This window comes from Capsicum annuum, chromosome 10 (genome assembly GCF_002878395.1).
Source record: "Capsicum annuum cultivar UCD-10X-F1 chromosome 10, UCD10Xv1.1, whole genome shotgun sequence".
Lineage (NCBI taxonomy): Eukaryota > Viridiplantae > Streptophyta > Magnoliopsida > Solanales > Solanaceae > Capsicum > Capsicum annuum.
This window is the reverse complement of record NC_061120.1, coordinates 9523212-9540513: the sequence shown is the minus strand read 5'-3', so window position 1 is coordinate 9540513 and position 17302 is coordinate 9523212. Positions and strand designations below refer to the sequence as shown.

The 17302-nt window shown below is 31.1% G+C and overlaps 1 protein-coding gene across 2 annotated transcripts; it reads right to left on the bottom strand.

Moving 5' to 3' along the window:
• Positions 1 to 8500: 8500 nt before the first annotated feature.
• Positions 8501 to 15243, bottom strand: LOC107845867. Of its 2 annotated transcripts, none has more exons than XM_016690367.2 (2): positions 14006 to 15243; positions 8501 to 8849 (listed from the first exon to the last, which is right to left on the bottom strand). In XM_016690367.2, the coding sequence occupies exons 1-2, from the start codon at positions 14321 to 14323 to the stop codon at positions 8670 to 8672; spliced, it is 498 nt and encodes a 165-aa protein (XP_016545853.1). In that variant the 5' UTR covers positions 14324 to 15243; the 3' UTR covers positions 8501 to 8669. The 2 variants fall into 2 exon arrangements, with proteins under 2 accessions (XP_016545853.1, XP_047254449.1); XM_047398493.1 differs by lacking the exon at positions 8501 to 8849 and adding an exon at positions 9597 to 12021.
• Positions 15244 to 17302: the final 2059 nt, after the last annotated feature.

Here is a 17302-nt window from a genome sequence, read left to right as displayed (position 1 = left end):
TAGCACAATTAACATCTTCGGGTCACTTTATTCTATTTGGTCAGTAAGATATAAAGATATTAAATGATCTTGAGATTAAAGAAGAGCTAATAATGAAAAGACAAAGATTGAATTTTATCTATGTAATGTCGGCAGAAACCGCATATATAGACAAGACAAGGAAGAAAGAAATTGTAGATTTATGGCATATGCATTGAGTCACGTTAGTTACTCAAAACTTAGTATCATAATGGAAAAGTCAATATTGAAGGGTCTTTCCAAACTTCTAGTAAGGACAGATGTGATATGTGCAGGCTGCCAGTATGGTAAAGTACATCAGCTTCCTTATGAGAAGTCAAAATATAAGGCCAAGGATCCATTAAAGTTAATTCACTCAGATCTGTTTGGACCTATAAAGCAAGTCTCTATTAGTGGGATGAAATATATGTTGATCTTTGTTGATGATTTTTCAAGGTACATGTGGATTTATTTTTAAAGGAAAAGTCTCGTACATTTTCAAAATTCAAAGAGTTCATAAAGGTTGTTGAAGTAGAAGTTGGCAAGAAAATTCTTTGCCTGTGAACTAACGATGGTGGGGAATATACCTCATATGAATTTGCTGAGTTCCTTTGAAAGTGTCGAATACATCATCAGTTCACATGTCCAAATACACCACAGTAGAATGGCATCGCAGAAAAAAAGAACAAACACCTAGCAGAAATTTGTCGGAGCATGCTTCACGCGAAAAATATTCTGGGACAATTTTGGGTGGAAGCTATGAAGACTGCAGCTTTTATGATCAATAGACTTCCTCAATAAAGGTTAAATTTTCTTTCACCTTTTGAGAAGTTATGGAACATAAAACCTTTAGTCAGCTATTTTCGTGTTTTTGAATGTGTGTGTTATGTATTTGTACCTAATTATTTGCGTAGAAAGATGGACAAAAAGGTTGTTAGGTGTATATTTGTAGGGTATTATAGTCAACGAAAAGGGTGGTGATGTTGTGATCCCACAACGGGGGAATGTTACACTTCTCAGAATATGATATTTGATAAAGCCTCTTCATAGTGGTCTTCAAATAAGGAACTGCTGCCAGATTCAGATGCTCTCATAGATGTATTGGACTCGTCTCATATTCAGTTGAGTCTAGATGAAACTAAAGCTAATGAAGATAATATTGAAGAAGGTGTGAATCAAAATCCTTGGAAAATTGGTTTGTACCAACAACCAAGTAAAGAAGGAGAGCTAAATGGAGCAAACACACCACCTATACTTAGAAAGTTAACAAGGATCAGAAAGCAAAATCTCTAGTATGCGAATGCTTCCATAGTAGAAAAAGATGAAAAATAACCAGAGACTTTTGAGGAAGCATTCTAAAATTTGAAATGGATTAAAGCTAAGGAGGAGAAAATTATTGCGCAAGAATTGAATCAAACTTGGGAGCTCATGGCAAAGCCGAAGGATGTCAAACCTATTTTTTGTAAATGGATTTACAAGATAAAGCATCACACAAATGGATCAATTAAAAGGCACAAATCTCGTCTTTTAGCTCGGATTTTTTCTCAACAATATAGACTAGATTATGATGAAACATTTAGTCCAGTGGCAAAGCTTACTACTGTCCAAATTCTGCTTGCACTTGCAGCTAGTAAAGATTGGAACCTTTGGCAAATGGACGTAAAGAATGCATTTCTTCATGAAGAGTTGGATCGGGAGATTTACATGTGCCGAGCAATGGGTTTTCAGAGTCAAGATCATCTTGAGTATGTGTGTAAGCTTTGAAAGGCGCTATATGGATTAAAGCAAGCGTCATGAGTATGGTGTGGTAAGATTTCAGAATTTCTTACTCATAGTGGTTATTCCGTAGCACCGGTAGATTCCAGCTTATTTGTGAAAAATGTTGGAAGAAAACTAACTATTATGCTAGTATATATGGATGATCTAATCCTAACAGGAGATTGTGAAGAACAAATTCTCCGAACCAACAAGAATTTGTCAGTTCGCTTCCAGATGAAGGAACTCGAATAGCTCAATCATTTTCTTAGCTTGGAGGTTGATCGTAATGAGGAAGGAATTTATTTGCATCATAAAAAATATTCCAGAAATTTATTGAAGAAGTTTGGGATGCTTAATTGCACACCAATCTCAACACCATTAGAGCCAAATGCTAAAATGTGTGCACATGAAGGAAAAGATTTAGAAGATGTGAGGATGTATCGATAATTGTTAGGTAGTTTAATTTATTTAACTCAGACTCGACCTGATATTTCTTTTACAGTTGGTGTGATGAGTTGCTACATGCATAATCCAAAGAAGCACCATATGGAGGTTGTTCAGCGAATACTGAGATATGTGAAAAGTATGATTGATTATGGTCTTTTGTACAAGAAAAGTAAAGAATGTGAGTTGGTCGAATACTGTGACTCTGACTATGGAGGGGACCATGATACCCATCGTTTAACTACTGGCTTTGTATTTAAGCTCTGAGCTGGAGCAATTTCTTGGTGCAGCAAAAAGCAACCAACAGTGTTGTTGTCAACAACAAAAGCAGAGTATCGGGCAGCAGCAGTTGCAGCTCAAGAAAGTACATGGCTTATGCAGTTGATGAAGGACTTGCAACAACCAGTTGGATACATTGTACTATGACAATCAGTCAACGATCTGCTTCGCTGAAAATCCTATTTTTCATGCAAGAACTAAGCATGTGGGAATACAGTACCACTTCATCAGAGAAAAAGTGTTGCAATGAGAGATTGAATTGAAGCATATTAAAATTGAGCAGGAAATTGCAGGTGTGTTCACAAAAGGCTTAAGTATCAATAAATTTGAAAGTTTATGTCAGTAGCTGTGAATGATTAAGACAGGGGGCGATGTCAAGAGGGAGTGTTAAAGTTGTACAACATCAGTTGTTGCTTTCTAGTTTAACTGAGTCTGTAGTAGCTATATTTTAGCATTCAGTTAGCACTTTGTTATTTTTAGTTTGTGATATTTTTTTTATTTTGTAGTACTGCAGATATGTGTTCCTTAAGTTTAGGAGAACTTATTTAGTGGAATTACAGTAATGGTTTAGTGGGATAGTGACTCTTTAAACTATGTAAACTTATATAAGGCCACTAAGCGTATTGAATAAAAGCATTAACCACATTCTCTGCAAACGTTTTCTATTCTCTTGTTTCTATCCTGTTATTTGTTCTTCTCCATTACTAAACCTGTGGGTTGAGTTCATCACATGTTTGGATGCATGTGGGTCTGCATATGAGCCGACGATCTAAAATGGTGTGATTATTCATGAACCGCTGCTTCTTTTTTAAAGCACCACTTTTTGGCTATAACTATCTGATTTCTTCCTTGGGTATAGGCACGAAATTTGAACTGAAAAAAATCTCTTCCTCTTCATAAAAACTCAAGTGTGATTTACAAATCCTAAAAACTCAAGGTACCGCTATTTTGTTGATGTGATTCATTTTATCCTAGAATGACATATTTCATAACCTCGGGTACTTGAGGAAAATAATTTTCTTAAGAACACAGCGTGAATTCGATGGACTTGAATTTTTCTATATTTTCATCTCTTTCTAAACGTTTAGTTTTGTCATTTTTCAAAAAATAGTTTGAACTTCTTTAATGTACCCCTCCAAAACAACAAAACATACCTAGTTAAATAGATGGTGATAATGCAAATAAAAAAGATTTGTTGATAGCTAGCCTAAATAACTTCAAAGTATGCTATAACACATATATAATGATATTTTAGGTAGGCAGGCACAAAGAGAGTCAAAACATTTTCATACGATTAGGATTAATTCCTAAACTCCGACTGTTTAAGAAATATTTACACAATCACTTAATAACTAATTTTACATAACGATTTATGATACGTAAGTCCATAAACTGAATAATGACATGTTGTTGGGTTCGATATGTATGAAAACGTGTGAATGAAAAATGGAGGGAAAATAGTGAAGAGAAAAAGAGACACTAAAATGGAAAGTGTATTCTTTGAAGGGAAAGTTCACTAATTCTCCCACATTGGTGGAAGAAGGAAACTTTGAAGTGTTTATAATAAGAAGCACTTACTCCACATGGATAGTGAGGCAAGAACAAGGTGGTGCCTTATGTTGTTGTTGTTGCTTGCTTGACTTTAGAATCGGAAAATGATTGATGACTTCTATCTTTTTGAACAAAGTTTATTTGACAGAAATTTAATAAGAAAATACCAAGGGAAAACACAACTTTTTTTGTGTTTTGATCCTCTATTTATATGCATGCATGCAGTGGCGGAAACACTGTTTCAAAATGCAGAAAACGAATTGATGCTTCGGAAGGAATGCAACCCTTCAACGAAATGACACACTGATTCATGAAATGGTATTCAGAAAAGACGCATTCTTTAGACGAACAAATATATTTTCAGAAAGGTCACACCTTTTAAGTTAATCATTGCCACTTTTCAGAAGAGGCATCTGATGGCTATAAAAATATAAACCTGCTTTCATCCACAGATTTAGGTACGAAAATTTTCTGAATATACAAACTCTTCTTGTCTTCAAAAAATATTCTGTGTGATTAATCAATTAATCGTTGAGTGGGTTCATTGAATCCAACAATTTGAGGTACCATTATTGTTCGGATTGAAGGCCATTTTATCCTGGGAGGAAGATTTCATAACCTCGAGTACAGTGAGGGAAATTATTCCTTAAGGACACTCCGTGAAGTCGGGAGACTTGGCCTTAAAATTCTGTTTCATCTCTTTTCTGAAATTTAACATACTTTTTGGATAGATTATTCATAATCTTGTGTTGAAGGTGTTAAGGAACTTCATAAGTGTTCTTGTTTATACATGAACTTGTGTTGAAGTTGTTGTTGCATTTATACAGATTCTTGTACCCAAAACAATGAAAATAACACATGTAATTACCTTTCCGGTCATCTACTAGTGTGAATTTCCTTTTACATTATTAGGGGTCGTTTGGTAGAGTGTATAAGAATAATGCAAAATATGGTGTATTAGTAATGCTTGTATTAGTAATGCTTGTGTTAGTTATGCTTGTATTTTTCTTATGCAGTGTTTGGTTCGATGTATTAACAAAAAACATGAATTACATAATTTCTTAAAAAAAAAAAAAATTTACATAATACCCTCAATATATATGTTGGAAAGGATGCAGAAAATTTTTTGACGGGTAATAGGGTCTTTAAGCATGTTAATGCATGTATTAGATCCATTGCATTACTAATGTCATGGATTTTGAGGTATTAGTAATACACACCTTAATACACAATAGAGTGTGCATTAGTTATACATAGGGTAAAAAGGTATACCAAACAAGGTACTACTAATACACATTAAACTAATGCATGCATTAACATTTCAATACACTCTACCAAACGATCCCTTAGTGTGTAAAAGTTGAAAGAGAGCTTTTTTCAGTTGTAGCAGTACAAGTTGCACAACTAGAGTAGCATAAAAGTATAAACAGGGCAATTTGCATAATTTTGTGAAAGAATGTGAATTGGTTTCTATGAAGAGGTCATTGAGATTGTAAAAAATCATAGTATTGGGAGGTGCAGCTTCTGTTCCCACTTTTGGGGATGAATTTTTGGCAGTGAGCTCGATATTCAATACTATTAGAGAAAAAACTTCTTATAGTTGAAACTAAAATAATGTTAATATTCAAGTATAATTCAGAGGCCGAGCCAGAATTTAATATTTATGAATTTTAAATTTTAGAATAATGATGACATAAAGTGTTAGTATTAACGCTGGGTTCTAAATTTAACTCTTTTTACAGGGTATAAACTAAAGCTACTGATTTCGATTGAACCTATTTTTTAATTTCTGACTCCAGCCCGGATCGTTCATATAAAGGGTCTTTTATGCAAGTTTGTTCTTATTTCTTCACGTTGGATTTTTCTGTTAGTATATTTTTTTCAATAACAGTATTATACCAATTTGTACAAGTCTCAATTATTCCATCAAGTAACAATTAGACCAATTTATACAACTCTCAGTTATTACTTCAAGTACTTATTGGGTTCTAGTGTTGAAATATAAATGAAAAATAGAAAGAAGAAAAATGGAAGGAAAGGTGAAATTCTTCTTTCATTTTATGGAAGAAATATTTCTCCCATATTGATAGGAGAAAGAAACTTTTTTGTGCTTAAAAGTAGACACACTACATTATCTAGTTAGTGAGGTAAGAAGAAGACAAACCTTGCATTAGTGTCATTGAAAGGATATTTTTTGGACAAAGTTCATTTAAAATCAATTGTTTAATGATTATTTAATCCCAAAACCCACTCAAAATTTTTTTCTTTTGTGGATGCAAATGGAACGCATAATAAAAGGATGCGGTCCTTCAGTTTACTGTTTAAATTATGCTTAGGATTTATGCGGCCGCATATGAGTTATACAGACTGCAAATCCAATTCATAATCCGTTCAATATTCACTTATTTGGTTGACAAGCGTTATGCAATGTGTTATGCGGACCGCATACCCAGCGTATAAAGTTTAAACGCTTCAAAATAGTGCGATTGTTCATAAATCATTGCTTTTTTTCTGAAGCAACACATGCTGATTATAAATATTTAATTTTTCCTAAGATATAGACATAAATTTTTTGAAGTAAAACTCTTTTTTTCTACAAAAACTCAAGTGTGATTTGTTGTCGTTGAGTGAGTTTGAAGTTTAGAGAAATTTGAGGTACCATTATTCTGTTGAAGTGTATCATTCTATCAGGGGAGGATATATTCCTTTAACCTCGGGTACTTAAGGCGAATAATTTTCTTATCGACACACTGTGAATTTAGTGGGGTTGATTCTTCTATCTTCATCTCTTTCTTTGTATGTTTATTATTTTTTGAAATAGTTTGAACTTTAAACTCGGGTACTTATTGTTGAAATTCATATTTTTGAATACAGATTTTATTTAATTGAAATAACAATCTTAAGAAAATTATTATATATATTTGTATTTTAATTTTTGAAGAATAAAATATTTTGATTTTCTACTCTATTTGAATTTGATTCTAATTTGAATAACGTAAAACCTTCATCATAATTCAAAATTCATTCGATTGGCGATCTAAAGAACATTAAAACCTCGTCATTAACTGGAAATAAACAGTATAAAGATTAATTCTTTATTGTTAGTATTTGAAGTTACTAAGTTATGTGTCAAATTTTGAAGGAAGATCTTACTAATAAATCAACTCAAAAGAAACAAATTATGGAAAGACCTTATTAAATGAAGGGAGATCTACACATGGAGAGTCTTGTGGAAACACACCTAGTTACTCGAACAATATAGATTTTTAAATACTTTATTTCGGATTTGAAGTACTGTAATTTGTAGTTGTGGATTGAATACGTGTGTTTTGAAGAATTAATATTTATTTAGGACAGAAACAAATCACAGTATGTGTTGAAGATACTTTTTCCATAATAAAGCCCAACTTTAAGGGATACTATCCCAAATAGTAAAATTTGGCTAGATTTGTTACACCATTTAATTAGTTGTGTGATTCTATATGTAATTTTCATTAATATGATATAGGATGTTAGAAATGTGTAAAGATATACAAATGGAAATGGATCTAACTCTGATACTAGTAAAGATATGGCACCTGAACGTAACTCAACCCCAAAAATTAGTTCATGAGAGGAGAATTTCCCTAGTCTATTTAAGCAAACTATCAGTTCATTCCTCAATCAATTGGAGACTCTTACCCACTCTAACGGAGTGCCTCCCTACCCTGCAAAAATAAAAATAAAATCTGCATATATTCTATATTTTACTCCATTTGTCAAATTACGTTGGATATATTTTTAGTATGTAGCAATGGTACATAGGTGGTACAGTTGTGCCCTTTCCCCTTTGTTAGGCAAAGGAAAAAGAACACAATGGGCTTATCCATTTCTCTTTCGATAAAAAATTATAGGGTAGGGCCTCAAGCCGGCCAAACGAAGAGTGTCACTTGTAAGTACGAGGAAGAGATCACCAGGTTCAACTTCCACCGGTGATCGCAATTTCTTCTTGAAAAAACATTATATTAAGTTAAATTCGAATATGTATATACAAGATCAAAATTTTATATAGATTCTTCGTGTGTTTAGTTCTTTATATTTGAAATCCCTTAGTGAAATCTTGGCTTTGTGATAAACAAGGGCTGGAGTTGGAACATATCTTGAAGTCACTGGCAGATCTAGCATATATGAACCCCCTTCGGCGAAAAATTACACTATTTATACACGATTAAAATTATTTTTTATGTATATTGTATATGTTGAACCCCCTTCGGCTAATTCGTGTGTGCACTTTCGGAGTTGGAACATATCTTGAAGTCACTGGCGGATCTAGCATATATGAACCCCTTCGGCGAAAAATTACACTATTTATACACGATTAAAATTATTTTTTATGTATATATTGTATGTGTTGAACTCCCTTTGGCTAATTCGTGTGTGCACTTTCGAACCCCCTTAATGAATTTCTTGGCTCTGTCACTGCTTGAAGTAGTGAATAAAACCAGGAGCCAAATCACATTACACTATATGTAAATACAACGACAAGTTCCTCAAGGTAAAAAAGCCCTTAGGTTTTCATCTCCGAGTGGACATAATTTCCTACAAATATCTACTTTCAATGTTGGTTTAGCCATAAATTCTTGTTCATGTCTGTATTGTTGTCAACTGGAGATATGGCTAGTAGAAATCGAAACTGGACTTGAAGGAGATGCGTTGTGTTGATTATGAAGCGGTTGAGATGTACATGCCGGAGGAGAAGGCGCGGGTACAGGATGTGCGATGAATGTAGGAACTTCTTCTCCGGGCATCAGTACTGACACTCCATTCGCGTAAAATGTCATCTGTAAGTAACAAGGTGAGAATCATAACAAAAAAAATAAACTTAACTTATATACGCCGACAGGATAAAGGAATTTTTACGTTAGCTATTTGATTTAACATTTTGTAGACTTATAATAGGTTACTAATCCCACTCAAGAAGCATGTTTTTGATAAAGTAATTCTCTCCACCATTAAGCATTTGGTATAAACATGATTCTAAGCAAAGAACTAAAACATATAAAGCAAAAGAAGAATCTTAGCTTTAACAAATATTTTTGTGAAGAATACTAGACAAGTGTTGCTTAACTGATCAAAAGAAATAGTTAACAAATATGTCATAATGTAGCCCATTATAGAAACTTCATATACTTCCACTCATAAATCTTTCAAGATTGTGCATTTTTAAATCTTGATTCATTGATTTTCTCCAAGAAAAGGTAACATTTCAAGAGAATATTCGAATCCCAGCATTAGCACCCAAGGGTGGATGCACCTTCCTCAAAGGGTGTCATGTAATACTACTTGGTTGAATTGGGTATATAAATAATAAGTAAAATGAAAATATTGGGTATAAATAATATTAAAACTAATACCATTTGTCATTATAAAAAAAAATCTAAAAATTACACAAACCCACAACTTAAGTTTCACTTATTACAAAAAATTTCATCTCTCCAAACATATTACAAAAATCTCATTTTTCTCTAAAATACATATACATAGCTTTCTATGTATATGTCAGCCCTGTTATGTATATAAATCGGCTTTGTTATATATATATCGGCCTTGTCATACTTGTTATGTATATGAATCGGCTTTATTATGTATATGTCGGTCTTGTCATATACAAAGGTTTCTATGTATATGTCGGCCCTGTTATGTATATGAATTGGGAGAGAGAGTAAAGCAATTAAGGAAATGGGAGAGAGTATAAATAATTCTAATAAGGTTGGGATTTATGTCATTTTTACAAAAAAAAAATCATAAAAATGTGTCACTATGGTCAATGAAGTGGGTTGAGATATCTCAGATTTAAATTTCACTTAGGGCAAAAAATATATTAATTTGTTTTGATTTATTGTCTTATAGTTTGTTCCAAAAAGAATATTTTTTCTTTTTTGGTAACTCTTTAATTTCAACTTTTCCACATGACACGTTTAAAACCACAAGATTAAGGAATATTTTGTTACATTGTACAAATCTTTAGTTTAAACCACATAATTCAACGTCTTCTTTATTTTCTTAAACTTCATATCAAATTAAAATCAGACATATAAATTAAAACGGAGGGAGAACAAGGAAGTACGTGATTTCTCCTCATCTATCCAAATCTTGATTGACAGAGTTACTCAAATACTTGTGCTAGGTGAGAGAGCAGATATCTCATGAAGTAGTGCACAAGTTAGATCAAACACCACAATTACAACAACATACTCACTGAATTTCCACATGTGAATCTAGGGAGGATAAAGTGTACCCACACCTTACTACTATCTCGTGAAGATAGAGAGATTGTTTCCAAGATACCCTCGAAACCAAATGCAACAAATCCAAGTACCAAGAAAACCACAATTATTTTTTAAAAAATGTTGAATTGCAGCATTAACTCTTATTTGGAAAGGAACAAAAAAGTGTCATATATGTCAACATGGTCTCCAAAGTCAAAATATGGTGGCACATCATTGGAAGCTATAGTTTCTCTTTTGGCAAGATGTTAGGACAAGAATACCAATAAATTGCAAATCATCTATTAAAAAAACCCTTCTGATGAATAACTCTTTGTATAAAATAGCATATCTTGGGTTTTAATGTCTTGTAATATGCATAAAATTGAGACACACACACAACATGGGTTTTTTCAATCGGACAAGTCATTTTCCAAAAAGTCTTTTATACTTTGGTAGTGTACCATGCGGAAACACAATGGGGCCATTATAGCAACCTCTTGTTTAATGAATTTTTGGCTATAGACAAAAGAATCACATGAATACATAGGAATGAGATGTTTCCAATAAATTAAGTCCATTGGAGACTATGAGCCCCTCTGAGTTAGCTGATTAAAAATAGCTTACAAGTACCAAGTATTGAAATAAACATTTCCGTGGTTGAATAAAAATGTTGAATCTAATAATAATTAGTCGATTATGTTGCTTTTACTTTTCCAAAATGTTGCACTCATGTTGAATCCTCAAAGAAACAAATACTTTTTAAAGATTTGACATGCACCTATGACATTTATAAGCATCCAGTAACCCACCCCAACTACTGTCAAAGTTGCTACAACACAATTTAACTTTACAGGTATCCTATTACCCCTGAACTCAATTTTAGCATATTTTTGTCACCTTTTTTATTGATGTAGCACCTTTATTACCTAAAATAGGATCCACGTCAGCTAAAAAGGTTGATAAAATGTGTCACATCATCTAAAAAGAATGACAAAAATCCGATAAAATTTAGTTCAAAGAGGTAATAGAATCCCGTAAAGTTGGAGTGTATCAGAGCAAATTTAATCATAGTTCATGAATGCTAGATACTTTACGTTTTTTAAGAGTTCAAGCAAACATAGATCCTCAAGGTGTTTGGTAAAACGATGCCACACACATATTTTTTAGTTAAGACGACTGCAATATTCTTGAAAATATTTTCAAAGAAATTATTAAAAAAGGACAACACTAAAGTAGAATAAAGAAATAATTAAAAATTATGTTTTATAAACGATTTTAATGTTTTTACCAAACAAGCAAATAAGTATAAAAAATACTTGTTAAGCTAGTTTGATCAACTTATAATTTCAATCAAGTCGAACGCCCTAGATAAAATGATACAAAAAGAGAGCGCTTTACTAGACACATTTTCTTTTCCGATTATAACATTTGCTATCCAAAGCCTATGGTCCCGATTAATCCAGATTCCCGCTTGATAGGCCTACCTAAGGGCAGGGGCGGACCTATGGCTTACTTTGTGGTGCTTCGGTACATATTAAATTCGACACAGATTAGGTACAATTATATAAGAAATATATAAAAACTGATATAAGATTTATAAAAGCATTCAGTAAATCAGGAAGATAATTGGGTGCTTTAATTTCTAGGCAGAACCTTAAAGACATTGGACATCAATATATGTGTTCGAACCTCCTGAGCACTCACGATCTCTAAATCCTGGATCCGCCACTAGGGGTTAAACCACCTACACAACAAGCTATTACTTACACTAAAAAACTTGAATGAAAAAAAAAATCTTTAAACTCGAATAATGTTATTATAACTTTTATTTTTTGTCTAAGAGTTAAAGTTAGATTAATTGAATCTAAAATCAAGCATAAATTTTCCAACGACATGATCATAAAAAATGATTCATATTCACTAGGGTCTACCAAATGATAATTATGAACAGAGAATCAGAGTCAAATAATCCAGCTATAAGTTATTATAATAGCCATAATTATATGAGAAAGCAATAATGGCATTTAGGAAAAAACAATTAACTGTCACAAAAAAAGTTAGTTATGTAATTGCGGTCCCGAAAACATACTCCCTCCACCTTAACATAAAGGAAAAATAAAATAGGATAGTGCTAAATTGCCACAAAAATTTGGTCCAAATTTGACCACAATAATAAAAAGACTATATTATCCTTTTCTTTCTTTCAAATAAATAAAATTATTTTTTTAAAAGTAAAAGGGTAAAAGTGTCCAAAAGTTAACTAGTTTATAATGTGAATATATATACCTTAACTTATCATATTTTAAAAAATCTCCACTTTTACAAAATAATTATAAAAATGGAGAGCTAATTATGTATCTCAATAGATTCAAAATCAAAAAAAGGTATATTCGAAGCTAATTATATACGTATTTTTTTACAAAAAAAAATACATCTTCATTGGATATATAGATTTCTCGATAGACCAAAAATCAAAAAAGAATTATATATGAAGCTAATTATATATCTAAAGGAAAAAATGTATCTTTATTGAATGTATTAAAAACAATTATGTATCTCGAAACCCAAAATTAAATTTTTCAATAATTAATATAACATGTCGCATTAAGCTTCAAATTACCCTGATTTATATCGTTTCCCTTAGAATATATTAACATGTCGAATTAAGCTTCAAATTACCCTGATTTATATCGTTTCCCTTAGAATATAATTGTAGTTTTCTCACTTCAAAAAGTCAATTAATATTTAGAATTAGAGTGGATTGATCCACTTAATATTTTAAAATTAAAACATGACATGCAAGAATTATATAAAAAGTAGACTGAGTTACAACTTTCTCCTGTCAATAACATCTAAAAAAAAATATTAATCAAAGTTTTCATGATTTAAATTTGGAGAAGTTACTTTATTTTAAGATTAATTATTTTGAAATTAATTATTTCATAATCAATGTGGAATAAAATTAAGCATAATACATAAATATATTCTTTAGTATGCTCCGATCGATATTCATGTCTTTTAATTTTGATGTGTACACAAATAGACACTTAAACTATACAGAATCGAATAAGTAGACACATCATTCCACGTGATGGATCTACTTTTTCCACTTTATATAAATTTAAGTGTCTATTTATTCACACTTAATGTTAGAAGGCATATATATCATTTGTTACTTTAAAAGGCTTGCTTCTATATTACGCCTGAAAATAAAGAGATCATTTGATAGAGTGTATTAAAAAAATAATATATGTATTAGCTTTGTTTGTACCTTGTTTGATTTATTTTTATACCCTATATACATATTACTAATGTTTGCATTGATTATACACTTTAATTAATATTAAGAAGTGTATTACTAATGCATAAAAATTCATAATATTAATAATACAATGAATTCTAAATACATACATTAGTATGATTAAAGTCATAATTGTGCCTCAAATTTTTCATTTTCCGTCTAATTTATGGAGATATTTCATCAAACCATATACTACATAGATATTTTGCATTATCTTAATACACCTTATCAAACGATATTATACATCATTTTAATACAACCAACCAAACTACCTCTAATCCTAAATGTCTAATTTTGGATAAATTATTCCACAATTTTATTCCAAATAAATATGAAATAAATTTATCTTAAAATTAATTAAGAAATTAATTAAAGTAAGACTTTCATGAATACAAATTAATCAAGCTTAAGAAAAAGGGAAAAGTACCTCAGGAGAAGGGTAATCAAGCTTCGTCTGAACTCTCATTTGAGCTTCATTACTATTCCGACCACCACCAACGGCCGACGACGGCGAAGGTCTTCGCCGGAGAAACCTCTCGAAAATCGCCATTACTAAGAACATAGAAATAAGAATAGCAGTTGCAACAAAGCCAAACGATACAGCATTTACTGAATTATCAAAACTTCTCCAATGATCTTCCCCACCTTCTATACCATCATCGCCACCATTTGCTGACGGAGCTACACTTGGTGACGGCACAATTCCCCATAAATCAACAGCACCATTAATTTGTCGTCTTCCCATTGAGTAATATCATCACCAGTTGGACCAAAATGTGAGGTTTTTAAACTAGATTATCGTTGCACTCTATGTGTTTGATAGTTTGCCTGAAAGAAAAAATGCAACAATTCAAGAAACGGAGGAAGACCCAGTGGTTTTGTCCTCAGCAAGACTCTACCCTTTACTTGGTAGATGAAAATGGAGGGGGGTTCAATGAGAAGAGTTGGTTAGTTAATTGTTGCACTCTATGTGTTTGATATATTGCCTAAAACTGAACAAAGAGATTGAAGCTATAGTCTTCTATAGTTCAAGAAACAGAGAAAGACCCATTTTTTGTTTCGTTCACAATACTCTATCCTTTACTGTGTTGATAAAAATGGAGGCAGTAATGAAGAATTGGAGGTGGGTAACTTATTGTTGCACTCTATGTGTTTGATATTTTGTCTCAATGAACTGAACAAAGAGATTGAAGCTACAGTTGAAGAAACAGAGAATAACCCAGTTATTCTTTGCTCCAATAAGACCCTACCCTTTACTTTGGTTGATGAAAATGGAGTTGGGGATAGTGATGAAGAATTCCAGGTGGTTAGTTTGATTGTTTCACACTATGTGTTCGATATTTTGCCTGAAAGAGGTGAACAGTATAATTCAAGAAAAAGAGAACGACCCAATTTTTCTTTCGTCCAACAAGACTCTACCCTTTACTTGGTTGATGAAAATGGAGGGGTGGGGGTGCGTAGTGAAAATGAAGTCTTGGTTAGTATATTGTTGCACTCTATGTATGTATTTGATTCTTTGAAGCTACAGAGAAAGACCCCTCCTACTTGGTTGATGAAAATGGAGAGGAGGAGGAGGGGGGGGTAGGTAGTGATGATGGATTCTAGGAGGGTAACTTTGAAAGATTGGGTAGTTTAATAAATTAAAGTTTAATAAATTAAGGGGACGTTTGCTTTGCGGGACTAGAGTTAATAATCTCGAATAAAAATGTAATTCAATCGTTTGATTATAAATATTTGGAATAACTTATTTTGGGACTAGTAATTAGTTTCGGAATAAGTTATCCACCCAATTAATGGGATAATAATTTCAAAATTATTTTTCTTTGGTATAAAATTATATAAGGATAAAAATACCCTCTTGAGATTGTTATATATAATTAAATTATATATAATTAAACATAATTAACATAATATATATAATTAAACATAATTAACGTATATATATTCATAATATTATACGTTTGGTTGTGATATATATATATATATATAATATTCATAAATAATAAATTATGTTTAATTAACGTATAATATAATTTAATTATATATAACGTAATATATTCTCACACACACATAAATTATGTTTAATTAACGTATAATATATTCATAAATAAATAAATTTGAAACAGTTTACCGTTCAAAATGGTTGTAAAATATATAAATTATGTTTATTTATATATTTTAATTTCTCTAAAAAATAATTAAAAAATTTAAAAATAAATATTTAAAGCTTAAAAAGAAATATATATATATATATATATATATATATATATATACATATAAAGGGTTAAATAAGATTGAGCGTATTTTGGTAATCAATCAATTTATTCCTAGAAATTATAGCATGCATATTACTTTGAATACAACAAATCAAACACTCAATAAAAAATAATCTCAGCATAACTAATTCCAATATAACTTATCATATCACAACTTATCTCAACATAACTAATTTCGGTATAACTTGTTTTCAAACCAAACAACCCCTAATAGGTTGGAAAAGGTATCTTGGGTTGTTGTATGAACTAGTTGACTAGAATTTTCATTAAAGAATTTAAAAGTAGATATATAAACTAATAGAAGATGATTTAATATATATATATATATATATATATAAATTAATTATATATCAAAAAAATTCTTAAATAAGGGTCGCTCGAGCCCTGATTGTAGAAGTAGACAAACAAAGTGGGAGAAAAAAGGAGTTGAGCTTTGGGATGGGCAAATGGAGGAGAAAGGAGAAGAATAATTGATAATCGAGGTTAAATTATAATAATGCTCTTTAATTAGAAGGTAACTATAGTTGGTTATCACAACAACATATTTCACGTATTTTCATAGTGGGTACTGAGAAAGATAATGAAAGGGCGGACTTTATAGAGAGGTTATTTTTGACAAATTCTTGATTCAAGAAAAAAAAATAGACGCAAAAAATTATAAAAAAACATGTTAAATACTTTGAAAAGGGGAATAATAGCCACAATAAATAATACGATAATTTAAGTAAAATAAAGTAACAGATAGTAACAAAAATTTAAAGACCAAAACGTACAGAAATAGAATTAGGAATACTAAAGTGAAAGGATAAGCCTGATAATGTTTTACCACTTTCAATCTTCTACCGCGAAGGTAACTATGGTTAGCTACAAAAAAGAAAAGATTTGTTTAATTGTTTATACAACGAATATATCTATATCTATAATCTATATCTATAATTTATATTTATAATATATTAAAAGTATAAATACAAGTAATTTAAATTTTTATTTCTTCTTTAAATAAAATTATCTTTTCACTATTTTTTTAATTTATTAATTAATTATTTTTTATTGTATTGACTAAATTTTCTAAAATATATAGGACTCTTAAAATATATGATAGAAAAATTAATTAATATTTTTCTTTCTACTAAACTTTCTAAAATATATCAGACTCCTAAAATATATGGTAGGAGAATTAATTAATATTTTCGTTTCTACTGTTCAATTAGAAAAATACTTCTAAAATAGGACTCTATTAAGAAAATACTTCTATAAATATTGAGATGTAAGTTAAATTAGAGAACAAATCGATTTGTTTATTGGGAGAATATGATAGATGTTCATCTAACTTGATTCGATTGCATGTCTAGAGTGGTAGATGCTTGATTTTCTAATCATCGACTTGTTCACTATTTTTGTCAGCATAATAGAATTCAACATGTGTGTATATATATATCTTCTTTGTC